The 26,549-nt window shown below is 39.6% G+C and overlaps 1 protein-coding gene across 1 annotated transcript; it reads right to left on the bottom strand.

Annotated features, from left to right (window-relative positions):
• Nucleotides 1-1,580: 1,580 nt before the first annotated feature.
• Nucleotides 1,581-25,558, bottom strand: CUL4B (cullin 4B). Its single transcript, XM_420335.8, has 21 exons — nucleotides 25,489-25,558; nucleotides 24,228-24,734; nucleotides 21,376-21,491; nucleotides 17,805-17,908; nucleotides 16,325-16,394; nucleotides 15,784-15,857; nucleotides 14,630-14,792; nucleotides 14,442-14,531; nucleotides 14,090-14,172; nucleotides 12,959-13,026; nucleotides 11,716-11,834; nucleotides 10,985-11,177; nucleotides 9,855-9,959; nucleotides 9,468-9,578; nucleotides 8,646-8,731; nucleotides 7,719-7,826; nucleotides 7,449-7,562; nucleotides 6,707-6,812; nucleotides 6,460-6,632; nucleotides 5,757-5,909; nucleotides 1,581-5,198 (listed from the first exon to the last, which is right to left on the bottom strand). The coding sequence occupies exons 1-21, from the start codon at nucleotides 25,499-25,501 to the stop codon at nucleotides 5,103-5,105; spliced, it is 2,652 nt and encodes an 883-aa protein (XP_420335.2). The 5' UTR covers nucleotides 25,502-25,558; the 3' UTR covers nucleotides 1,581-5,102.
• Between the last annotated feature and the right edge of the window lie 991 nt (nucleotides 25,559-26,549).

The following is a 26,549-nucleotide window of genomic DNA, read 5'->3' as shown; positions in this document are numbered from 1 at the left end:
TGAAGGAAGCTTCATGCTTGAGCAGAAAGCTGTGTCTAAAAGCACAGGGTGGAAGTTGCATGGGATGTAACCATTATCTTACTGGGACGTTTTACTGCAGGGCTCAGCACTCCTCTGTGACCCAGCATACCAGCAAGACCCCTCTGTGGGCAGCCCCCAGTCACGTGCCACATCCAGCCCTGAGCCCGCGCCTCTCCCTGCCTCCTCCCGAGCAGCAGAACTCATGTAGGCAACAGCAGCTATCCTGCTTGGGCCTGTCAGTCTGCCATGTGCTTTTGGAGCTGGGATCTCAGGAATCAAAAGCAAGAAACAAGAGGCAATGCGGAGTGGCAGCAGCACAGCCCCATGCTCCCAGAACAGGCTGGCTGCAGCCTACAGGCAGGCCCGGCCCAGCTCCACATGGGTTGTGCTTGTCCAATGAAGCAGAACTGGTAGACTCATATGGTTTTGAAAGGACAGCTTTTCATGGTAAAAGATTACTTAAGTGTTTTAACACTGAAATAAGCCATGATATTCCTCTTTTTCTCTAGCTCTAAAACAGAGGAGCTTCAAGCTGACAAACAGCCCCGCTTGAAGGAGTTAAGCTGAAGAGCACTCATCACTAAAAGCATAACATCTGCTGCATGCCAGCTACTTTCCCTAAGTGTAAGAGGGCTTTAGTTATGGCATTGCCATATGCTACTTGACTGTAGAAAGACAGCTTTGAAAGTTACTTCTTTTGTGTATATCTTAATGACTGTGGGATACAAGCAGCAGCAGGACAAGTTCCAGTAGATACTTGGAAGCCAATCTTGTATCAGACATCAGTTACTTAACCAGGAAAAATAACTGCTCCCCTACAGGTTGACCCATTGCTCCTTTCCCCAGTTCTTTCCCTGTTTGCAGTAATGGTGCCCTCCGCACAGAACCCATCCCCTTAGATCCAGAGCAGGAAGGAAAAAAAAGGAAAAAAACCCCAGACCTTAAGTTGACTACTTGATTTGGGACCAGTTTCCCTTGAAATCAAGAGATTACTTTATGGAATGCAATACACCTTACTGTAACAGACATTAGAAGTATTCACTCCAACTATTCACCTAGTAGGATTAAAAAAAAAAAAAAAAAACACCGAAATTCTGTAGGATTATGGAAAAAGGAGAAAGTCAGAAATATTCTCTTGAACTAGGAACTGTAGTGGAAAGTGATCCCATGCACCTGCCTCAAGGCTGGAACAGAACACAACACCTGAGCAGTAGGAGCAGAAGCCACCCGCTGTGCCTACTTTGAAGCGCTGCCCACCCGACCAATGTTTTAGGATCTCTCTGCAGCACAGCTGGTGGGAGGAATCACTGCTTCCCCTCCTGCAGTTCTCTGTGCTTTCAAACCCTTTCTCCAGAAGCAAAGAATAGAAATAATTCAGGAATGAAAGCTGCTTAGAAAACTCAAGGGATTTTAATGACCGAATGCAAAAGGAACTACTCAGATTCAAGTAGCAAACAGGTGTTTTGCTAGCAGAGCACAAGCTGAAGACTTTAAAGAAGCCACAGACATGAGAAGCCCAACATACAGCAGTTTGAGGAAGAAGGCATTTTACACGAGAGTTTATCAACACAAAACTGTTTAATATTTATTAAATGACACAAAATACCTAGATAACAGACTCACTCTCTGAAAGGACATGTATTTACATTATTTACCAACTTTAAGAAAGACTCTCTGTACCCATATCAGACTTGTTATGAAACATTAAAAAGGTTTTGCTGCTTTTTGCATCAACGGATGCAATGGTGACACATGCCCTGTTTGCAAGTCTGCATAAACTCTAACTTTTTGATGCAGTGAAAAAGCACAATTTTATATTCCAGTAGCCGAGTGAAGAGGCTTCTGAGAAGTAACAGGGTTAGTTGTTTTCTTCTTCCCACTCCAGACATACTCTGAAGAATTGTTATACAAAAAGTATATTACATTTTTGAATGCTGCTGTACTCTTACAATTTTAGTGTAACTTTCCAAAGAAAATATTCTTCCTATTGTATGAAATCACTAAAAACCAACCCAACAAAGTGGTATTCGGACATGTCTTCTGATGTACTGTTTCTTTTTTTTTTTTTTTTAAAGGAAAAAAAAGAAAGAAGAAAGCATTAGGGCAAATGATATGCTTAGGAAAAATCAACCAGCTGACTGATAAGAAAAGAGCAGAGACCAAAATATGAAGCACAGCTAAAGCAACTTAATTTGCTAGGGTTTTTTTTTTTTTTTTTTTTTCCTTTTTATTAACTATTTACTTTGGCACCTTTGTGTAAACTATAGAACAAAACAATGTTTACAACACATTTGCAATTACAGCATTTAAACAAAATGGTCACTTCTTAAACCAGCCAAGACAAAAAAATATTCCATTTACGGGTATAAAGATTAAAAAAACTTAAAATATATATTTCTAAGAATAAACTGCAATTTCTTATGAACAAGGTGCTATAAACTGCATGCAAGAGTCAAGATTAAAAATGTGTGGCCAAACAGACAAGCTGTGTTATAGCCAAATGAGCAGTGGTCCAAGCCCACTTGTTTTTTCATACAGAGATATATATGGCTCAATAGGCAGGCACATGATCCCGGCAAGAGGTTGCAGAGTTGTACAGCCGGACAATAAATCTTGGCTGCAGCTTTGTCATGAACGAGGAATGAGTAAGACCTTAGCAGAAGAGATGAAGTTCTCGGGGAAAAGCCATGAAGAATGAGAAGCCTTCTCCCCTCCCTCTTGCTCCTCTACTCAGCCCAGTCAGTGTTCTCAATGTCTGCTCTTTGGGTTGCTTTAACTGGATTGCCACTCGGGGCTGCCTCAGATCACCGAAGTCTTATGAGAGCTGAGGACGTTTTTAATGTAATAATTTCCGCATTTAAGTTACTGAAGTGGATGGGATAAAAATTAAATAGGCCCCTGTACCTGTCTGCTTAGTCTGACTGATTGCAACAAGCTTATCCGATGAGGGAGGTTTTTACCAGAATAGGTATTTTTAATGTGCGATGGTGTTTGATTGATTTGCTACAACCAAGTGAAGGGAACCAGCTCAACAGCAATTTTTATAGTCTCCTGTCTCCCAAAGAGTTTATGTTCCTTCTTCAAAATACCATTTTAAAAGGAATCTTTTATTAGCTAAAAATACAAAACACATACAAGAAAAAAGAATGTTGAATGGAAAACACAGATGGGTTTTTTTTCGAGGGGGGGGATTCTTTTCTCCCCAGTGGATTGCCATTTGAAATAATACTTAAAGACTTGGCTCTGTTTCTCTGTTTGCAGGAGCAATCTTCAAGTTTTTTTTAACCAAATAATTCTATTAATTTCTTTTTTCCAGAGACAATGGTGGCCCCGGATGCCTACCAGTAGTTATGCTGTAACAGTGTCAAAGGTTAAGGCAGATTTTCTGCAGATCATGTAAAGAACTGTACTACAGTTACTAGAGGGTGACAGTAAGTAATTCAGTAGGAGAAAAAAAACCACCTGCTCCATCTGTCAACTGAGGACTGCATACAAAGAAGCCTGAGAAAACTTCCCAACAAGAAAATACAGAATTAAACAATGGACCAAAAAAGCAGTAAGGATGGGACACATCCAATACAAAGCAGACACACACACCCCCTCTCTCACATGTAGGCCCCTGAAAGTGGGATCACAGTGATAAAAGTTAGAGATCATAGAGTGGTAAGTTACACTGTCACTAAAAAGAAAGTAACGTCTTGCTTACAGGAAATATCTGGTATTCCCCAGGACTGTTAGTGCCTGAACAAAGATGAGGTTTTTCATTGTGCTCTGCAACACAGCTGATTGTAGGTCTTAAGCTTGGCTGTAAGGAAGAACTGTTACATAGAGGAGTTACCTTTGCCGTTGACATTTTTTACCCCATGTATTCTTGTCATACTGCTATAGCAGTAAAAAACGCAACTTGTTGAAAAAAAGCTCTACATTCAAGTGACTTATTCTCCTGTGTCTTATCAAAATGTAAAGAATGCTCTCTGGTCACCTAAGACAATGTTTTAGATGCCTTACAGCAATACTTAACTATCTTTCCGTATGAGAGGTAGGCTTCTGGGTTCTCGGAGGCCTGCCACATCTAGGGCTGAGTTCTTAAAGCTTTAAGTTAAAGCAATCCAAAGCAGGGCAGTCTTGCAAGTGCCCTGTCTAAATCTTGAGGTTTGTTCAAGTTCAGAATGTTGCAAAGCAAAACAAGTATTAAAATTAATTTGTAGGTTTTGTTCTTATAGCTTTACCACAAGAACAGTGTGGCTTTTCATAAATACCTTTAAATAGATTCTCTTTTGTAGAGTATTGCTGCCAAGAGGTGAAGGCCTCCTACCCATGTCCAGTAAAAACTGTCACTTTTGTTTCTGTTATGGCTGTTTTATGCTTAAAATTCCCAAAGGTGAACACTACGTCTTACAGGCAAGCCGTATAAATACAAATCTGAACTTGCTTTCTTGTAGCAGTTATTTAAGAATGATATTTGTATATATATGCCCACACTACAAACTTTTATAAATCATTTTACATTGGTACCATTTTGTCTTAACTGCAACCAAGAACATATTCCACTAGATCAGCAATAAGCGTAGCCTGGCTTATTCCCCATTTCCCCTCCCCTTGAGAAAAATCCGCATGTGGGTATCATCCAAACCAATGGTATGTTGCTAACTGAAATGCATTCTGTACAGTAAATTAAAAGTTTGCATGCAGTTTAAGCATTGTAAAGGCTATTTTCTTATATTAACCTTCTGTTTCCATTTAAAGGTGTGAAAGACATCTGTCATATCAGGGGACTCTCCTCTTCAGACCCAGAGTCAAATGGAATTACGAAGACCAGATACTTTCTTGCAGCTTCCTGCACATCTTACTAAATAACATGCAAAGAGTTCAACAGCATTCTTCTTAAAATGTAAATAGTACTCTTTAAATGGGCATGTTAACCACTGAAAGAAGTCCACTCTACTATACTCCTCCATTACACTGCTTTCATTCAGTCATCGGTAGTATAAAAAGTCAATTAACGGGATTAACAGGCTAGTTTATCCACTGGCAATTGCGTATGACACCAAGTGTGCAGTAAAACAAAGGCCAACATATGTTTACGCAATATAGTTGTACTGATTTGGGTTTTCTTTATCTCTTTCCATGTAGTCTCTGTCAATTAAGGATTCTATTCTCTTCTTAAGGTCAGCAGGCTGTAAATTAAAGCAGATGTCAGCATTATTATTTTGTAGTCGACGCTTCTCAATCCTACCTAAGCCAAATATCCATACTATTTGAGATGACTGATGAACCAAATTATAACTTACATCTGTCAACACATCAAAGCTTCTTAAACTTGCAATGTGCAATTAAAGAGAAAGTTACAAGATTAGACAGAATGCACCATATATCTGAGCTCAGATGTTATCACAGAATCACAGAATCTATGTTATCTAAGTTATGTCACTGTCTTTTGGAAAATCAGTTTGCACTTGTACACAGTAAGCTATTCTTTCTCATATTGCATCTGTTACTACTAACAAACTCCCAGTTCTGAAAACCTTTACTATGTTGTACTAATGAAGAGGTTAACATTCAGATAAACTAATGAAACTGACACTTTAAAAAAATCCTGAAATTACGTACTTTTTGTTCCTTCTATCAGGAAAGGGGACACATGTTTCAGATAGAAGCACTGTTTAACTGAGAACAGGTCAAGGAATGTGAAGAGAGGTAATACATTTTGAAAACAAAAGAAATCAGTACTACACCTTTACTGGGAATTTAAGCTGGTTGTAGACCTCTGACACAAGCAAGTTATGACTCAGTGTTTTTCGCATCTTCATAATTCGAACAATAGCGGCATCAATCTGGTATTGCCGGTCCTGGAATACTCTCTCTGTAGTGCTTGCCTGTTCCTCTACCTGATGGATCCATTTAAAAAGAGTTTTAAAGAGAACATCAGAACTGTTGAATCCATTCTTCTTCATATCTAAGACAAGTCTGATTGTGAGACACTAAAAGGTCTACTGTAAAATACTGGACATAAATCCTACAAAATATGGAAGTCCACTGTCTTAAGAACTTGTACCCAAGAGCAAAATCTTTGCACAACTTTTACATTGGTTGGCAAATTCACAGTGAATTTGTTTCTATGTTCACAAATCAGTAAAGGTCTAGGGAATGATTAAGGGTGAACAGAACATTCATACTTGGAACCTCTGCTAATCAACCTTAGAGATGTCAAGGATGATCGATATCTAAGTTAGCACAGAAGCTCACGTTTAAATCTCCACTATTAAGTGGAGATATCATCCAAAGAGATATCATCCAAAATACATGTGCATCCTTCACACAGATACCATTATGTACATTACAACCGAGAGGAATAAAGCTTGTAAATGGGCAAGCAATGAGATACTTAACCCAAGAATAAAAAACCTAGAGTATTAGAAAAAACAACAAAAAATATACCGTTTCTTTCATCTGAATTTGGTTGATTTTTATCCTGAACAGCTTATGTCTGAAATCATCATTGCATGTGAATTTATCACCATCTTCCACATCTTTTCCTTTGGGGCTCTTTGTCAGTACTCTAGCTTTGCCACAAGCCAGAGACTGAAGTGTCCTTCGCAGCTCTCCATCCTCTAAAGCAGAAACAAGTTATTCAGTATTTTCACTCAAGAGCACACTTGAAGCAGTCAGTGTTTTTAGTACCAACCTATCCCAGTGGCTTGCTTTATCTCCTCTAGACTGAACTCCTCTCCTTCATTAAACATGAGCAGCACTAGTGTCTGGAACAAGGAGACCTGAAGTTCTTTTTTGCCCTATCACAGAGGAAATAACAGACATCATTAGGTTGTTCTCAGGGGGGATCAACTCACTCTTCCATGTAAATTATTTCACTTACAGGATGCAGTTGTTCCTTATTTATTTTAGAATATGAAAGAATAAAAGTTATTGTTCTCCTCATGTTTACTATGAAATGCAGAGCAAGACAGAGGTCAGATTAGACTACCATACCCACTGACAAAATTTGCTAATGTATGTATCAAATTTAGACACATTCAAATCCAAAGCGTGCTTAAAATTACAATTTGAAAGACCTTTAATCCAAACTGTAAGACGAGCATTAGTCTAAAAACATAGTTGCTATTACTATCTCTTTAATAACTAAGTTGGATAACACTTGTTTTATCATTAACATTATGAAAAATAAAACTTAGTAAACATTCCCAGCTTTCAAGGGAAATCATCACAAGATATATTCATGCCCACGAAGAAATGATAAAGGGAAATACTGGGAAACTCTCTAAAAACTGCTATGTTCTCCCAAAACTTGTTTTTATGAAAAGGCTTCTATGTTTGCCATCAGAGAACAAAAACCATCTCTATACATTCCTAAGGTACACCCATATTTGGACCTGGCAAAGCCATGGGAATAAGAGAAACAAGACACTCACCTCTTTAAATTCTGCTTTTAGCACACAGTGTCCTAGAGTTGACTGCCACTGAAGTTTCCTACCACTGTGTTTTCCTAAGTAAAAGGTTTTGAAAATCTCCTGCAGTTTTACCATCTAAAAAATAGAAAAAAAAAAGCCACGATACCAAACACAATTCCTACTTTAAAAGCATTTCCCTCCGCTCTGCAATCAAGTAAGACAAGTCGCAGATGATGTCAACGTGCAGTTCTGTTAAGTTGCTATTTGGTATAGTGTGTGTATATTCATTACCTCTGGGGGAAGGTGGACCTCCATAGGCACATAGGTTGGCCAATAACCCATAGTCAAGATATTCACTGTTAGTTCAATATTGCCAGGTACATTCTGATTTTGCATATACTGCAGAAAGAAACACATTGAGAGAAAACAATGTCTGTTACATGTGTTTTCAGCAGAAATAAAAAGCTAGCCACAGCAGGCATAACGAGAGCACAGAAGGCAATAACACTGTGATATCTTTGCTATATAAAATGCAGGTTATGTAGAAGAAAATTAGAATACAAAAAAGTACTTTTCTGATATTCCAAAGGTGCTTGACAGGAAGATAATAACAAGAGTGCTTTAGCAGGCTGATGTGAAGATGCACCCAGTTACATGTGAATTGAGGAAACTAAGTTGAACTTTGCTTATAATCAAAACAGTACAGAACTGCCATAAGTAATGGCCAAAAGGATTGTTCTAGAGGCATCATTACCTGCTTAAATGACTAAACTTATGAGATAGTCCCATCAGAAGACAGTGTTATTAACTAGCATTAAAACGTTAAGTTTACAATTCTTCTTGCATTACATTTCTTTTCCCCCCTTTTTTTTTTTTCCTTTTTTAAAGCTACTTCTTCCAGTTTCTTTCCTGTTTTACTGATCAAGAAAACCACTAATAAATTCAGCAATATTTTCAAAAAGTACAGAAACAAATTAAGAAATCAACTCCCACTGATTTTCAGTAGGGACTGCTTTCCCTGTCAGATATTTGGGCACTCCCTTTGAAAGCAATCACTTCTATTACAGATAAGTGGAATAATCCAAAAGGAGTTTAACTCGAATTACGATAGAAATGTTTACAATTAAAGACATTCTATATTTCTTACTAGGCTTTTTGAGAATATCCCACTCAAAAAACAAGTAAATGAAGGAGCCATGGCAGGCTTTCCAGCAGTACCTGTTTAAATTGTATCATTATGTCTTTTGAAAGCTCCATATCTTTAAACATTCCTTCAAGTTTGCTTGTGAAAGCAGCTCCACATTCTATATGAAAAAAAAGACAAATCCATTCTTAAAAATCACTTTTTTCAAACTAAAGAGTATCTACTCTATGTATAAGAATGTATATTGAAGCAGGATGACCTATTTCATCAAGTGTTCTTAAATAAAGACCTGGATTTAATTAAGATAATAAGGATACAAACAACAGGAGGGAGGGAATGTTTTAGTGTGGCAGTTACTTCGCAACCTAATTTTTTTTCCCCCACATGGAAAATAGACCATTCTTCCTTGAACTATACTGGCAATTTGTCACTCAGACTTTTACTCCAGTCTTACTGAGCTTCCTGCCAAACTGTCTCAATGGTAGAACAACTCACTGAGTTGTAAAAATCCTGCTCCTTACCACCCACAGACTCCATTCTAAAGCAATGAAGACCAGACTACAAAACTGGTAGCTAGCCCACAGCTTCATGTTACTGATGTTATATGGAGCAAATAATAAGAGAGGCCACCCTCAAGTTCTCTGAACATATCACTGATAAACTCTGCACATGGAAGGTCAACTCTATCCCATGAGCCAAAATACAAAACGAGCTTCAAACTGTTGGGTTTTGGCTATTTCTGTTACAATTACTGAATTTAAAACAAATGATTCTCCTCAAAATCACCAAAAGATTTTTGCTGTCATATAGAAGAGGGAAATATAAACAGTACTTCTGAGTAGTCCCATTAGAGTGACTGTTTTCAAAAGAAAGCTGAAAGAGCCATAGATATTTACCATGTTTGAGTTTGGAAAGCATAGATTTTTCAGCATCTACTGAAGCACTCTTCCCAACTAATAGTCTCTTCGCTAGATCTTTTTTATAGAAGGCCTCAAACACATCTTTTCCTGTAAGAGATGAGATTTGACAGTGATCACAAAACGTTGAGAGCTTTTATATAAACATTTTTGCTATTAAGGGGCCTAATTCAAAGCTCAGTAAAACCAACAAGGACCTTGATGTTAATATCTCAATAGACTTGGAGACAGATCTCATTATAGGAATTTTAACTCATTAAACAGCACTACAGTTAAAAATGCAGAAAGACTGCAAAAGTGAATTCAGTGTACCTTTATGTTGCTGATTAAACAACTGTATCCACACACACAAAAAAGAACACTTACCATATATGAATCTAAATATGATCATAATTTTATCCAGCATTTTTTCAAGTTCTTCATCAGTAGCTTCTTTGTTGCCTGCCCGAAGCTTTGAATCTACATATTTAGCTAAAAGAACATTAAGGAATAAGTTTAGCACATGCCCAGTGTCACAATGAAACAGTACCTTAATGTTTTTTGTTTTTATATCTAATATAATTAAATCTTTTGGAACTTAAAGTACCTTGAAGTTGCTTTAATCACAGCTAGCTACAAATTGTACAGAGTTATAAAACATTCGAGTCTAATCTCTTTTCAGATAAGCAATTACTGCACCTTAACTACAGTAGAGTTAAATAAAATTTTTGTGTATGTGTGAAATTCTGGTCTGTATTACAGTCTCAGTGTAAAAAGCCAATACTGCTATAGGTTAGCATGGCTGTAATAGTAAAGATCATGATAAAAGAAATACGTAAACTAGTATTTAAATGTATTGGCTATGCCACCCAATTTCTCTAACAGATTACAGTCTAACTTCCAATTGTTTGGTAAGCATGTGAAAAAGAAGGTCAGAAAGCATCATGCCACAAGCCTGAGAGCACAGCAGGCAGAAAAGCAAGTATTAGGCACCATCCAGACAAACCATTAAGGTATTCCCAATTGCAGAGAGCTAGACACATAACACAAAGATGTAAGCCACCTTTTTTGTAAGCTACAGAGGCACTGTTTCCAAGGAGACGATGAGTACAGTGCACTGCCATCTCTCTCCACTTTTATAAATAAAAACATAAAAACAAATATCTATGTGGAGCCCCAACTGCTCCATGCATGTGATGATTGCACAGGTACGTAAGCTTCTGAAAAAGTCAAAATTACTTGGAGTATTCTCAAAACTGGAAGCCAGTCAATTGCTGGAATGCTTAAGTGTTAATAGCTTTCACTTTTCTATAAGTTTGCCAATTAATTGTAAAGCTTAATGGTAACCTCTGAAAGAATTCACCAGCATAAGTACAAGAGATCCCACAGTCTGAGGATGCATTGTGTGTTAAGGCACGACACACAATTCCATCATCAGATCTCCTTAAACTGCAGTGGCACCTCCCTCCTGTCCCTCCCACCAAATTCTCACATGGGAAGAGATAGAAACAAAATACCTATGAGTTCAGCTGGCTTATTTGGTCTTTTGTTAATGAATGTTTCAAAGGCTTCTTTCATGGCGTTTACAAACTTCTCATTCTTGAGAAAGCAAACATCAATAATATGGTCGACCTTATCTTTAAAATCAAGCAGTTCTTGGACCATGGTTTTGTCTTTTTCTGGATTAATTACTATGGTGCTACCAAATGCCTGCAAAATAAAACATATCTTTCAACTAGCCTGAATAATGAATGTAAATGACAACATTTCTAAAGCCTAAGTTATCTTTGTAATACTTTGGTTCTGATATTCATGTTAGGTTGCACTAATACAACAGAAGAAACAGCATTATAAATGAATTACTACGTAATCATTCTCAGAACTCATACGTCGATTCAAAACCAAATTATCAAATTCAGAACTTTTTTTCCTGACAGTAAATTTTAAAAGGGTGATGAGAGAAGTGTTCTGTCAGTATCAAAAAGCATATGGCAAAATATAGTTATCTCCCACAACTAGCTATAAACAGAATAACTCCTAATTTGTCTACAATTTGGTAATTAAAGTTGATATTTTCTTCAATATGACTCGAACAGTTACTGTTCTTTACGAGTAGAGTTTGAAAGGCCATACATTAAATGTTTATCAGCAAGTATTGTTTAATTCTTACAGAGATGCAATATTTTCCAGAGATCACAGAAGTGTCTCTGTATAAATTCCACCAACACCAGAGTTCTAAAAGCAATACCTTTATGTACTCAATCCAGTGTTGCAAGAGAACTTGCACTCCACCTCTCACACGACTGAATAACTGATACAGAAGAGACAGGTCTTGAATTCGGTTTTCATCCAGAAGGTGGTTTAAACCTGAAAATAAGAGAATTTTAGTAGATGTTAAAACCCTACAGTAATTCAAAGAGAGCACAGCTTGTAACTACAGTAAGGGACCTCTTCAGTGCTGGTATTTCTTGTTAGTTAGTGGGTGGGCTGTGGTGTTTTTTTTTTTTTTTTTTTTTTTTTTTTTTTTTTTTGCTTTTGTTTTTTTCCCCCCCCTCCCTGGTTTGGCAAACTATCCAGCTAACAGAAAGAGTTAAATGCAGAACGGCTACTTGAGCTGATTATTAGGCTACTTCACATATCACACCACTTTCGCTTACTTCTGCTTTACTATTCCCTTAAAATTTGAGGAGTTTACGCTGTACTGATCAGTAGAAAAGGTTTCTTGGTAATTCCAGCTGAAAAAAATTAATTCTACAGGTGTTTGAAGGCAAGCAGCTTCAAGAAATAGCTTCACCTTCCACTTTAAAGTTTTTGGCAAAAGGCCTGATGCCCAACAGAAAGGCTCTAAGAATGGTAGCTGGGTAAATACTAAACATTTGATATTCCTCTGAACAAAGAATCTGCCCCAGATGTGCAAAAAGATGCTCATACACCTCTTTCATCCAGAACTGGATCACTTTGTTACTCAACTTTTGATGAACACATATTTATTTCCAAACAATCTCTCAGAGTAAGAAAGGATCATTCTGACTCCACACATACTGTTGCAGAGCTATGGCAATGTTCTTTGCAGCTCAAGTTTATTTATTTTTTTAGAACAAGTTGTATTTTATGAGTAGCAAGCAATCAGCATTTCCCCTTTCTGGTAAAACCATAATTCAAAGGCTACTCCCTTACCTCTAGTCTCCAAAATGATACTTAACACGCTGAACTGAAGAGAACCCTAATTTGGTTTTCTTTTTTGTTGTTGTTGTTGTTGTTATTGTGTATCTGAAAACCATCACTGTGGCCCTGACGAGGAGAACAGTACTTGCCTACTCGCAAAATGGTCAGTGCTATTTCATGAACTGAGTTGCAAAGGGCATTACAGAACGATGTAAGCGATGTAAGTCCTCCCCCAGCATCTGAATCTGTCACTTTTTCTTTTCTTCCAGTACAACTGAAAGCCCCAAGCAAGAATGAGAAACATTTCTATAAAGAGGAAAGATTACCTTTCTGGAGAATGGCTGTTAAATGTTCACCTAGAAGTTGCTTTTCTACAGTAGCAATTAGTGGCTTCCTATAGAAGAAAATGTTTAGAATTACTTTTCTTTTTTCCAGTACTGACAAATCCATTTTTTGAGATGATGTTAACTAGACTTGTCACGGGGAGTGCTCTTATTATCTGTGGTCAAGGACCTAAAATGGGAATATACATATTTATCCTTTTTCCTTCTCAGTAAGCGTCCTTTTTTTTTTTTTTTTTTCCCTGCTTGTTGACTGAGGAATTGATTCTCACATTAAGCATGCAGTGACCTCTAGGCAGCTGGACAATGATTCCACCAGCGAAGAAACTGAGCAAGAAGTCTATCAAAGAATACACCTTTTCCTGCTTTGTGGAAGATTTGCCTTGGGAGCAGGAAATAAAGACATCTCACGGGCCAAGAGGTATTCAAACAAAAAAAGGAGCCGGCCACTGATAACTGTGTGGAAGAAAAAAGCCACTAAATGAGCCCAAGTTTTTAACAGCTTAAGGAGGTAAGAAATCAAAATTTAAGTTGGTAGCAGCAAAGCACCTTCCTCACTCAAATCATTCATACCTGCTGTTTAAGAAGTTGCTAATACTTGCTCCTAATTTTATTACAGTGGTGACCACAGCAACCACAGCTTTATGTTAGAAGGACATTTCTCCTGCCCCACAGTGATTACTTCCACTTGGTTTATATTTAGGGGCAGGATTTCCTCAAGAAGACTGAAGAGTGACATTAGTCATTATCTCACACTCCACAACGACTGTGCAAATTTTCTTGTGTAAACATCAAAAGTTTTTTTACTTGAGAATTCTCTCAAATAAATTGGCCCTATCTTTTTCAGGTAAGATATTAGCTGATAATTTGTATTTCAGGAAGATACTTAGACTGGGAGTGGCAGCCTCTATTTCTCCAAACAGATAGCCAACAACGTTTAAGTCAAAATTAATAATGGCATAGGAAAAAAGAGTATCAGATGTGTCAACCAAGACAGTGTTTCATCATAACCAAGAAATTTTGGGGAATGAGAAGCATTTGATAGTCAGTCAATAATTGAAACAAACTGATGGCCCTCAATAGAAGAGCCAAACCAAGCAAAGAGATTGCACTTACTGCGTGCTCTGATCCAAGTAAGTGATTATCCTGTCTGCTTCTTCTTCCAAGCGCTTGTTGACATGGTGAAGATATTCTGGAACCTGAAAATGCCAGCATAGTTTTGTATATTTTAAAAATCAAGACAGGAAAAAATTGGTAATATTGGCTGACAGCAGCAACAGATCCAGTTCTAAGGGGCAATCGTCAGCACTCTGAAGGCAACTCCAAGCAAATTTGCTTTTCAGACTACGATAAAACATACAAGGCACATTATGGCCCAACACACTATGTAGTGCAGCAGAATAGTTCCTCTCCTTGAAAAACACTCAATTATTAGGTATAACAAAATATCATTAGGCATTCAAAATACCTCGCGTTCCTGCATAAGCCTCTGTCCTTCTGCTGCATACAGACGGTTAGTTTCTTCCAAGAATCTGTGCTCGAAAGAATCTTGATAAATCTAGAGAGACAACACAGCAATCCATGGTAAAGCTTACTAAACACTAAACAAGAATAAGCTATTTACTGATTTAAAAGTTAACACAAAAGTTTTCTCACCTGCAAGTCAGAAAGCATGCTTAGAAGGCTTCGCAGTAAGCTCCTATCAATAGCCTCACCATTCCTTTCCCTCTCAATCAGCAGAAGAATGCCATCGATAGTTTTGTTCTGAACCTTCTGATCACTGATTATATGAGTCCTGAACAATTCTAGCCCCATATCCCTAAAAAGAAAAGCTATTTAATAAATTAAGAATCACCTCTAAATAATTCATTAATAAAACATGACCTAGGATCTAACAGAAAGCCCAATAGCTTTCTCCAAATTCCTCATTCCTCTGCCCCCAAATCACTTAAGATGGATAAACACATACATACTAAAATAAATAATGACTATATAAATAACACACCAGCAGTAAACTACAGATTTTGAAGACCAACACACACATTTTTCCTAAATAATCACTGAACTTTTGCAGCATTTTCTTTTTTACTTGGCAGATGACAGAAAACTGTTTGAACAGCAGCCTCCACAAGGAAAGGAGAATATCATTCCGGGCCTCACTTCCATACTTAAGCTGTTGGGCAACATTCCTTTTTGTTCATTACTTCCTAATCTTTATTTCTCTTTGGCAGCCCTTAGAAGAACTCAGTGATTTGAAAGACAAGAAAGGATCACAGCTTTAGGCATCCCAGTTCCAAATTCATTGAACATTGGAACTGTGATTCTGAACACTTCTAGAAAATTCAGGACCTCCATCCATCATTCTTTTATTCTGTGGCAAAGTAATTCACGTAGTTTAGCTCCCAGTGAAGAGCCAAACACAGTATGGTAATGGCATTGAAGAGCATTTGCTTAACTATTAGAACAAGAGAGGGAGAATAACTTGCTCTCATTTTGGATAACTTTTCCCCTTCAAAAACAGTCAAAGAATACCACATGTGTAAAAAGCAATAACCAGACAAGCCAAACCCTAGCACTTCAGTTGCTGAACATGCCCTTTCCTTTTTATTGTGCAAAGTGGATGCTGATATCTACTTAGCTGAGACTTCCTATCACAATTATTCTAGAAGAATCTGCAATTCACGGTAAGGACATTAAAAATGCAAGAAGGTATGTATTCACCATCTAATTTACAGGTCAATGGAAAGTACTCTGCCAAACAAGTGATAATTTAAATAACCCCCTCATAATGTTATTCTTTGTGTCCTTACCAAATAGATGGCAGCATCGAATTCTGAAGTACGTACGTTCGGTCCAAGAACAAAAAAATACTTCTAATCATAATCTGGTATGAGAAGAAATAAAAAAAGCCACAGTTATTTATTATTTCACTCTTGAAACTGAAGAGCAAAACAAATTATGCTCAATGACAACAACAAAGAAAGTGAGGTTTCAGGCAGTTTGTGCACTGCCAATCCCAGAGGGACGTTCAATGTGACACTTAGCATTCTTCTCCAGAAAAGAATAGCTGCTTTCATAATAGGTATAAATAGAAAAAAGTTTGCATGGAAATAACTGTTCCGACTTGTGCTGTCCCCCTCCCCACTCCAATGTCACACCAGATCAAGAAACACACTACTGTATTTTCAAGGCTCTATTTCTAATGTACTAGATACAATGTATTTCACAAAGAAGCCTTATCAAAATATAAGACAATCTCTCAGAAGCACAGTGTGTTGGTAAAGGAACAGAATTAAGTAAAGCATCAACTGAACTAGTAAACTGCTTTTCTTCACAAAGAAAAAATCTTACCATTTGTCTGCAGTGATCTTGCCAACATTTGTCTATTTTCTTTAGAAAAAGAACACTATCCAATGAATCCATGAAGAAATCATTAAGAAAATTATGATTAACAGGTTGCGTTAGCATTGAATCTAACTTTAACAAAAAAACAACACTTAACAGCAAAACAAACTCACCTATTACCAAGTAGAACCACCTAATTTCTTTCAAGTTGTGTATTTTTTAATGAAGGCCACAGTATAAACATACTATTTTCAATAATGACAAACCCAAACAATTCTATTTTTTTTTTAAACCTAAATACTTTTGGATGTTTTGTCCAATGCCCCATCTTGGTGAGGACATGTGCAGAGAACACTGAAAACCCACACTCTTGAAACCCCAATAATCCACAACATACACAAGTTGCTCCAAAAGTAATGCCTCCTATTTGTTTCCACAGAAACGACCAGAAGGAGCACAGTAACAGTTGCTGGTTGAGCATGATACAGCAAAGTCGAAAACCAGTGTTTTGTAGCTGCAACAGTCACCACCACTAGCTCTGCATTTGCACCAGCCATGAACAAGAGCCTGCATGCCATGCTCATAACTATCTGCACCAGCCCTCACTGTGCTCACATCCTCTTGTCCACTTGTTTGGTCTCCATCAGTGTTCAGCAAGTGTCAGTAAATGTCAATGGGTGCATTTTTTCTGCATGAAGGAATTCAGTTCCAGCCCTTTGCTTCATACACACTCCCATGTCAGATGCCATTCTGTCAGAGTACCCCTCTGCTGCCATCTGTCACACGGCCACACAACATAGCGGGACAGTGGTGGAAAGGTTCAGCCTCTACTGCCATACCATCACCATCATAAAATAGGAGGCATTACTTTTAGAGCAGCCCTCCTATGTAAGGAGCCCACCACTACATAAAGGTACTGTAACTTCAGCTCACATTAATAGGTAACATCAGGAGATAAAATTTTCCCCAAATTCTACTTGTACTCAGCTTGCAGCATAATTCTGCTACCAACCAAAACCCACTTAATAGGATCTCTTTCTGATGCAACTCCAGACTTCTCTAGATGAAGCTTTTTGATTCTCAGATCCAGTATCACCGTACCTCCCCAGACTGGTAGGACTTTTCAAACGAGACAGGAACTAACTGCTCCAACTTTCCTATTTACCTGAACAAGGCAATTTGAGCAGGTGATACAGTGAACGGTCTTTGAAGTCTTACTCTGAAATCCAATTTGAACTTCTATAAAATGTCAAAATGTTTTCTAAGTACCAATGAAACTTTCTCAACAAATTTGCAGATGGTTACAGATATAAAGGAATCAGAATTGGTCTTCGTGACGTCCTACAAAAGCACAAATAGACCCAACTATGCAAAAACCAGGAATTCAGCTCACCATAGCTCAGTGTCATGAACTACTTAGAGAAATCCACCACTACATACTGGCAGGTAAAAACATTTTGGCTTGTCAACAGCTAAAAAAGGATATTCTCTGAACTGGTGAATTTGTGCTTTAATGTGGTCTTCACAGATCTGTCTCAATTGTTTGTACAAGTTCGCTGAAATCTTGTAGGAGCAGAGATTTTCAACAGCCTGAAATAAAGAGAAAGCGATCGTAAGAAGTCTGTCTATGCTCTCATGTGGTTTTACAAGGAAAAAAAAAAGACATGGGATTCTTCTGTATCTCACTCAAAGTCCATCATCTTCTGATTGTAGCACTTAACATCTGCATGCCAAACACCAGAGATACGTGACAATGCAATGGTAGTAAGAGACAAAGGAGAGCCATACCCTGAGCAGCTCAGAACATTACACATTTCAGTGTACAGAGCATGCCTATTCCATTACGTTGAAGCCCCCTCAAAAACTTGCTAACAGCTCACGCAAACTGTTAAACAGCTAACAGCCACGGTTACAAGCACAGCAATAACCAAAGCAGTTAAACTAGTAATCAATCCTGGGGTACACAGCACTTCTTGATGTACATAGCACAAGTGCACTCATTAAATATGGGCTGTGTGACGCAGCAAAGCTGAAACAAAATAAAACCCAGCCAACACTGCCAACAGGAAAACCAAACTTGCATAAGCTTGTCAGAAACAGGTACAGCAAGAGTAAGCATGACAATTAAAGCTGAGCCAGCATCTTCTGAACACCAATGTACAGAAATACAAGCCAGGTGCGTGACATCTGAATTAGGATTATTAGAAAAGCCAAAAATTGTCGAAATACACAGACCTTAGTATTCGTAAACAGCAATAAATGCAACTGTCTTAACACATAAGGAATCCCAAACAAATACAGTACAATAGAACATATTCTAGATTACAGTTCAGAGTAGGTTGTGAAGGATAATCAACTCTATTGTGCTGTACCACCCATAGGGGTAGGCTCAGTGTTAATTCCCAAGATCTGCTGCTGCTTAATTGTTACTCTGATTTCAGAAGAAAAAGATGACTGAAAACACCAAGTTTAAAGAGACTGATTAAAGTTCCACTAAGTGCAACAAGCTGACTACTACTTCTCTCACTTACTTTGGAGAAATCAACAGAGAACAAGAAAGATGGATATTTCTGACTTGCTAGTTGCCTGCATAGCCCTGCCAGCCTCACTTCTAACCAGCGCTCCGATCCCAGAAGCTATTTTGCTGTACTTCACCAGCAGGTGAGAGCTCCTGCTCAGCTCAGCCACTTCAGCTGAACATCCTCCTAACCGCTGCCTATCAACCCAAGTGCTATTTAACCATGCTGCCACAGATCCTTAGAGAACTGGGCCTTTTTGCTGCAGACAGAAAAAAAAACCTACTAGCATATGTGAGCATGTGCTTGTTTTTATATATCATTCATATAAAGCTGTGCTTTCCCATTTGTGCATCAGAAATCCCAAATCGTTAAACAAGGCGTGCACTCGAATACCAAATACAAAGCTTCTGCATTTTTGTTGGTAACATCTATAAAAATATTTTAATTTGTGAATTCTGCCCAACTTACTGGCATTATTATGATGATTTTTAAGAGGACACACTTTCTAAGCACACAAAAGTTTTACCAGATTTGCTCCATGAAGCACAGCACTGCTGCAACACTACTGCCAATTTTATTGCTAGAATTACAAGACATAATTCTATATAAGGAATTGCTGATAACTTTAGTAGCTGTAATTCATCAAGTGGTTTTATGCTGAATTGCCAAAATAAAACTTTTCAAGACATTTGTGTCTTACAGATGGTCAAAACATCTGAATCCCTGTTCAAGGTGAATTCTGGTCTTTTAATTGAAGTATCCAAACGAGGGTTTGTGTTAGGGAAAGCAGGAACAAAACACAAGCACTGCTCTGATGAGGGAACCTCAGAGCTTCCCAGAAGTACTGTGATTAATTTAGGAAAAAAAGAAATGGCAGATATGGCACCAAAGATCCAGATCTTTACTTTCTGGTATTAACAAAAGAGTTGTTCCCATAAAGCAGCAGTCAATTCCACAGAACTTCAGCTACTCACAACTGCATTCTCTCTCCTCTTGGAGAGGGAACAAAGTAAGTGCAAAACTAATAGCCCACAAACTAACAAAACCTCTGTGTATGCTCAATGAGATTTTCCAACACAGATAATAGTGAAAATAAACAACTTAACTCCATTAAAAACAAAAAAGGCATCCTATTTTGATGTGTGCAGCAACAACTGCTGCAGACTCCTGCAATTTCCTCTATGCTTGGATAAAAGCATCTGCCAAGGCACATTTGGAATCAAATCCATTTACCAAAGAGTTGTTCAGAAATGACATCAGTAAGCACTAAAAGCACTGGTGATTCCTAATCATTTTAAATCATGACATTTTTAAATTTATAAAAAAGAATAGGAAAAAAAAATCATACTTGACTGCACACTATTTTCTTGAAAGGTATCTACATTATTATGATGTTAAAACAGATTTAGAAGAAAAATCTTATCCTTTTTTGTGAGCACAAGTGTCATCAAAAACTAAGGCTGGGAGAAAAACCACCAGGAATTTAAGTGGCAACTTCATAGCAGATACAAAGTTGTATTAACAACCTTGTGTCTTTAAGCCATTTTGAATACACTGCAGTACTTGACTGGCAGTTATTTGCTCTGCTGTTCAGCCTAGAGTAAGTTATTTTACATACGAGCTAATACAGCGGTCTGTACTTTGTTATTAGTTTCACCACTGAGCATTATAAAAAAAAAAAGTGTAAAAACCTTAAAAAGATGCACCAGACCAAGAAACTTGGCCTGGGAAGATCCAAGTTCCACAAGGAACGCAACTTATTTTTCCCTCAATCTGATCCCAAACCTTGTGCAAACTGCACTTCTGTGCCTAGTTTTTCACAGAAACCAGGCAAATCTAATACAACGTTTACCAAGAAGGGGAAGGAATGAGGAAGAACAAACTCAAAAACAGATGAACAGAACGATATATACAGAAACAGAGAGCAACCAACAAGGTAACAAAAGCTTTCAAAGTAATTAGAGTGCTTCCCTATACCTAGCTGAAGCAGTAATGCCACTAAAACCGTAAGTTCAGAGTAGGTGACGAGGAAAAGAAGTCTTCCTGTCACATTCGCTGAAAAAGAAGTTGAGTTTATAAATAAAATGTTATGAAATGAAGTTTAAGACTGATCACTCCCTCAAAGGTTTAGGGCAACACAGTCAGAGCTGTTGCTGGAAATAAACAAATGTTAGTTCTCAGTTGTTAGACATAATGCTGGATGACAAGCAATTACATACAAACTGAACCAAGACAGTATTATATTTACTTTTAAAAAGGCAAACAAAAAAATGTTGGTTTTCAAATGAATTACTTATGAGCCTCAATCAGAACTATAAGTAACTTTCCTCTTACCTAAACACCACCATTTTAGACTTTTCATATTTCTCCTTTGGCAGTTACACACCACAAACCCCAAATACAGCTACTTGCCTTATTTATCAACAAAACATCATGTTCCTGCCATTGCTGTACGATCAAACAACAAGAGGAACACACCAAAAACCCTAAACCATCGAGAAAATCCCTCACCTCAACACTTCTGCTTAAAGCACTTACCTGATAGAGCTCCTCTAAGTTGTACTTAATGGAAGTACTGTTCTGGATTGCTTCTACAGCTTCTTTCAGTTTTTGCCAGGTTTCATCTGTGTAGTTTTCAGGCAATTTGGGTTTATCTTGAAAAGAAATTATTTTATAGAGTTTGAGAAAGCATTTAGTAAGAGCAAAACATTTTACTTTTTACCAAAAGCACAAATATAACTCAAGAGAGGAGAAAGTATACCTTGATGTTCTAGGTTATATTTCACATGTGAAAAGAAAGCAATAAGGCAAAAGCAGTTTCTTACATTTGAAATGGTAACACACTAAAAATCCAGCATTACTCTTCACATATACATAACAACAACAGCAGCCCTAACAGTCTGTGATTGTATTGAAAAGTACAAATGAAAAACAATCCAAATAACACGTCTATGCAGCTCAGTGAGGGAAGCACCAAAACCCAGGAAGATTGTTCTGCAGCCTCATTACACTCCCTGTACCAGAATGGTACAGCTAACAGAGGAAAAAACAAAACAAAACAACAAAAGCTGAAAACGATGGAGTAAGGGATATGGAGTTGTGTATAGCACATTTTTAATTAAATACATGAATTCAACTCTGCATTAACACTTGGAAAGAAACTGGCAAGAAGTGCGCATAGAAATACTTAGTGTAATACACGCTTTATGGTCACAAGGAAAATCTCTGGATTTTGAACTAATCTATTTATGTTTCTCTTGGGTTTGGCCAGAGGATATCTGTAGAGTTAAGGCCTCTTTTAATGCTCATACAGCTCAAGCATTTGCAGATTTTCCAGAGAGGCTCTGCTACGCAGGGCCCACAACAAGACCAAAGCAATTACCACAGGATGAAAAAGATTACCCATGTTACATTCTCAGAAAACCACGACTATTTTAAAATTACATGTTCTCAAGCTAGCTCAAGTGACCCCTTTTGTTGGGTCATGGAAGTTCCCACATGGAGATGGGAAAAGGACAAAAATTAGGAAGTCAGATGCATATCCATGTCACCAACAAGTGAAGTTGCCTGCATTCAAACAGACTTCTGCAAACGTAAAGGTTAAAAAAAAAACCCCACCAAACAACAACAAAAACAAACGAACAACAACAAAACAAACAAACAAACAAAAAAACACAAAAAACCCAACCAAACACCTCAAAGCTTTATGATTTCTCTTGGGGATAAAAAAAATCCTACTTCTGTTTACTTTTCCCCCCCATACATTTCCCTCCAGTACTGGCAATATCCCAACACTGACTGTACCGTACAGAGACAACTCACTACAACTGGGGCTTGCTCATTTTCACTAGCCTGTAATGAATAAGACATACAGGAGTAAATACCAAGATTCTGAACGTTAGGAAGTTGCAAAGGATGTGTATTGCTATCGCAGACGAAAGCACACTACGATTATTAGTCATCTTGGCACGTAAGCATAAATAAAAGCCAGAGACGCAGATTCTCAAGACATTCTTTTTAAGGAAGTGATTCCAAGACCAATTCATAAGCAATGATGATTGCAGCACCATGCCGTCCATGACATGTAGTAAGTATTTTAAATGTGAAAAGTTGCCTTCTCTTAAGAATACGGGAGTACACACAGCAGTAGCATTTATTTCTCACCATCATGCATCCTAAATATGATGTTTTAAAACAACCAAGTTAAGAGATGGTGACATGGCAGCAAGAGAAATGGACTGGGAACATACGTGAGAATTAGGTGATCCTTAAAGCAAGAAGTCACACTGGGACGTTACAGTGGCTCAAGTAATCCTAACTGTCACCTGTTGTGCTATCTCTACAGTGCATTTGTATCAACTGCATCTTTAGAAATAAGTTTTAATCTCTGTAAGACCTTTAAGCCCTCTCTTCTCCCACCCAAACAAACGAAGAAAAACAAAAACACTCAGGAAAGTACGTCTTTGGATTACTGTGAAAGAAGAATGGGCTAACAAGAAAATCTCACAATTTTCAGATGTTTTAAAGATAAAAACTACAGAATTTTAGCTAGGCTCTCTACCTTCACCTAGTTCAATTTTCTTCATTAGAATATCAAGCAACATTCACATCAGAAAGCTTCATTTCTCTGTTTCAGTTGGTCTCAAGTAACAACACTGGAAAAGCTCCACCATGTTGGTTGAGAAATTACACAATAATGTACATTTGAAAAGAAAAAGGGAAGAGCACATTAAAGTAGAAAAGATGTTAAAAAATTAAGCAATAAGTATGGCAGTGACAATACTGCAAGAAAAATAACCTGCAAGAGTCTGAACTACCTACTTTGAAGTCAAGTAGGGGAAGCAGAAAGGAAATCCGCGTTAATAGCTGGATAATCACCTTAGTTTCAACGTTTAAAACTAAGCACAAGCAGATTAACCTACAAACAGACAAAATACACACGGGCAAGACACGTAGATTCAAGTCTACTTTTTTTAAGTGTATTTTGCAAAGACTTACCATAAACAAGGCTAAAATATACAGTATACCCTGAGTCAGGATTACTGGAAAAGTGTTTTCAAACCTTAGAAGTTTGATCAAAGGTGATTTACACACTTAGGCAGTAAAACATTTCCTTCAACATACTAGATAGGGCCTTCTCCTCAACAGAGTGAACGCAGTCAGAACAATAAGCCCAGGCAGGGAAGTCTGGCTCAGGATGTGCACGTGATCGGGCAAGGATGCATCATCAACATAACCCCCCTTTATATAAGTCTAAGAACATTTACCACAGAAAAGCATTTCCTGTAAAACCTGGAGCTATTTGAAAGCCAACTGGTTTTCATGTTGAAAACAAAACACAAAGTTGAGCGCCAGCTCCGCAGAGATTGTGAGGAATTATAGTCTGTTACCTTTAAAGTTCTTGATCACTAATTTCTTAGCGGAGCCAGGTTTACTGTTGGCGAAACTGGACACAGTAGAGGCAGCTTTGGTCAGGCCATTAGCATGGTGCCCTACGGCCACTGAAGAAATTAAAAGGCTTTTATTTTTGAGCTGCTGTTGGTGTTGCTGTTGAGAAGAGGCAGCGGGAGAGGAGGAGGAAGAAGACTCTTCAGCCATCTTCACATCGAGTCCGATAAAATCCAAGGAGTCCTCAAAGCGCAGCTTCTTCTGGAGGTGATGGTTGGAGGAGGCAACCCCTGAGGAGGAGCACGAAGAGGTGGTGATGACCAAAGATGATGAGGAGGAGTTGTTTTTGGAAGGAGATGAGGAGCAGGAGGAAATGGAATCGAATTCCTCTCTTTCGGAGTTGCTGCTATTCAACTTTCTCTTCTTGCAGGAGGAGCTGCTGCCGCTACTACCATCAGTGGCAGGCCTGACCTCCTGAGCTGCAGTGGAGGGGTTGGGGGAAGAGAAACCTGTGGGAAACATGAACACACAGAAATGAGCAGGCTGAGGGGCATCAAATCCTGGCGGTGCGACAATGAGGAGAGAGGTTTTGTGTCAGCTTCTGGTGTCTCTCAGCGGAGTCTTTTAACTCCTCTCTCCTTATCAACAGAGTCCCTCGGTATTCCCCCTCCTTCGCCTTCTTATTTCTCGGAGGAATCACCAGATCTCCTCTCTTCCCCTTCTCTTTGTGACTTTGTTTCTCTTCGCAGCTCTCCTCCGTCTCCTGCCACCACTCCTCCCTCAGGGAAGCGCCTCCGCCCCCGCCTCTCGCCACCCGCGGGCTCTTCTCAGCGCCGTTCTCCGGCCCCAGCGGCTCCCCGCTGCCCCGCCACCTCTCCTCCGCCGAGCGGCAGCGGGAGGGCCGAGCGCGGCCCCAGCACCCCGGCCTCAGCGGCCTCAGCGCAGCCCCCGCCGCCCGCTCCCCGAGCGCTCCGCGGGGCTCCCGCCCGCCCCTCTCCGCTGCCGGGGAGCTGCCGGGGCGGCCGGGCCCGGGGCTTGTTATTGTCAGTACAGGCGGGGAGGGAGCCTAAAGATGGCGGCGCATCCGCTCGCTGTGCATGCCGGGGCGCGGCCGCCCGACGGGCCCCGCTTCGGCCCCGCGGCCCCGACGGTGCGACCCTGCCCGCGAGGCCCTTCCTCCCGGCCGCCCCTCCTGTCGCTCCCGCGCGCGGCCCCGCAGCAGCCGCCTCTCCCCGGCCGCCGACTCGCTGCCCTCTGACCTACCGGAAGTGATCATGGTTGCCGGCCGCTCTAACGGCCGCCCGCCGGACCCCCTCGCGCGCCGGCGCAGGGCGTGGCGTACGGGGGGGGGGCGTGGCCGGCATCCCTCGGTGGGTTCCGCAGCGGCGCGATCGCTGCTGACGTCCCGTCCGCGCGCGGCGTTGTGCGCAGGCGCGGGGCGGCGCTGGGGGAGGCGCGGCTGCGCTCCCGGATGCGTCCGTCCGAGGTTCGCGAGGAGCTCCTTCGTGTGATACGTGGTGTGGAGAGAAGGGCCCCGCCGGGTGGGAGCGGGCCGTGCTGGGTGGGGATTGCCGCGGTGGCATTGCTGTTTTCCCAATGAAACACGGGGGAGGGAATCGAAATGTTAGTTGGTTGCATGCCTGAACATTATGCATGTCACGTTTTAGTCCTTTCTTTTTTTTTCTTTTCTTTTTTTTTAATACTGTGTGTGCTCCTGACTGTATTTTACTGCTCGAATAAACTGTGCCACGTATGAAAGCTTGATCTTACTTTGCATGGCTGCTGTCATTCGTGAGCCTTGCATTTTAATTAGTTGTTACAGTATTGCAGTTGATTCGTTGCTTTGGTATATCTAAAGGAGCTCGGATGGTGACCTGATCTTTCATGTCCTCTGTGCCAGCAGTAACGGTTCCATTTGGATGTCAGTCTGTGGTTGTATGGCGCTCAGCTGCCCGAAGAACAAACCCCTTCCTGGCTGCTTTTCAAGGAGATAAGGGGCAATACAATCAAACTCCTTGCTCTGTTCTCTATACTAGAGATGGCGTTACTGCAGTTGTCACCAAGCAAAACACTTTGATTCCAATGACCGCCATGCACTGCGCTCGTCTTCACTTGGCTCCGTGTGGTCGAGCGGTGGGCTGGCGCCTGGTGGCGTGTCCTGCTCCTGAGGGACACCGCCACTGCCTGCAGAAGAGAAGGCTGAGAGGGCATCTCATCACTGTTCATCTGAAGGGCGGGCCTGAAGTTGGCAGGCATGAGTCCTTGTCAGTGGTGCGCAGCAACAGGACGAGGGGCAGCGGTCGCAAACTGGAACCCAGCAAGTT

This window comes from Gallus gallus, chromosome 4 (assembly GCF_016699485.2).
Source record: "Gallus gallus isolate bGalGal1 chromosome 4, bGalGal1.mat.broiler.GRCg7b, whole genome shotgun sequence".
NCBI classification, from domain to species: domain Eukaryota; kingdom Metazoa; phylum Chordata; class Aves; order Galliformes; family Phasianidae; genus Gallus; species Gallus gallus.
This window is presented reverse-complemented; position numbering and strand designations above follow the sequence as displayed.

What these genes read in the sequence shown, in the direction of transcription:
- CUL4B (XM_420335.8), bottom strand. An exon ending in GGCTTATGCAGGAACGCGAG is followed by an intron (nt 14,173 to 14,441) that starts GTATTTTGAATG and finishes TGGCATTTTCAG; the next exon opens with GTTCCAGAATATCTTCACCA. An exon ending in TAATGATACAATTTAAACAG is followed by an intron (nt 7,827 to 8,645) that starts GTACTGCTGGAA and finishes TTCTTTCTGCAG; the next exon opens with TATATGCAAAATCAGAATGT.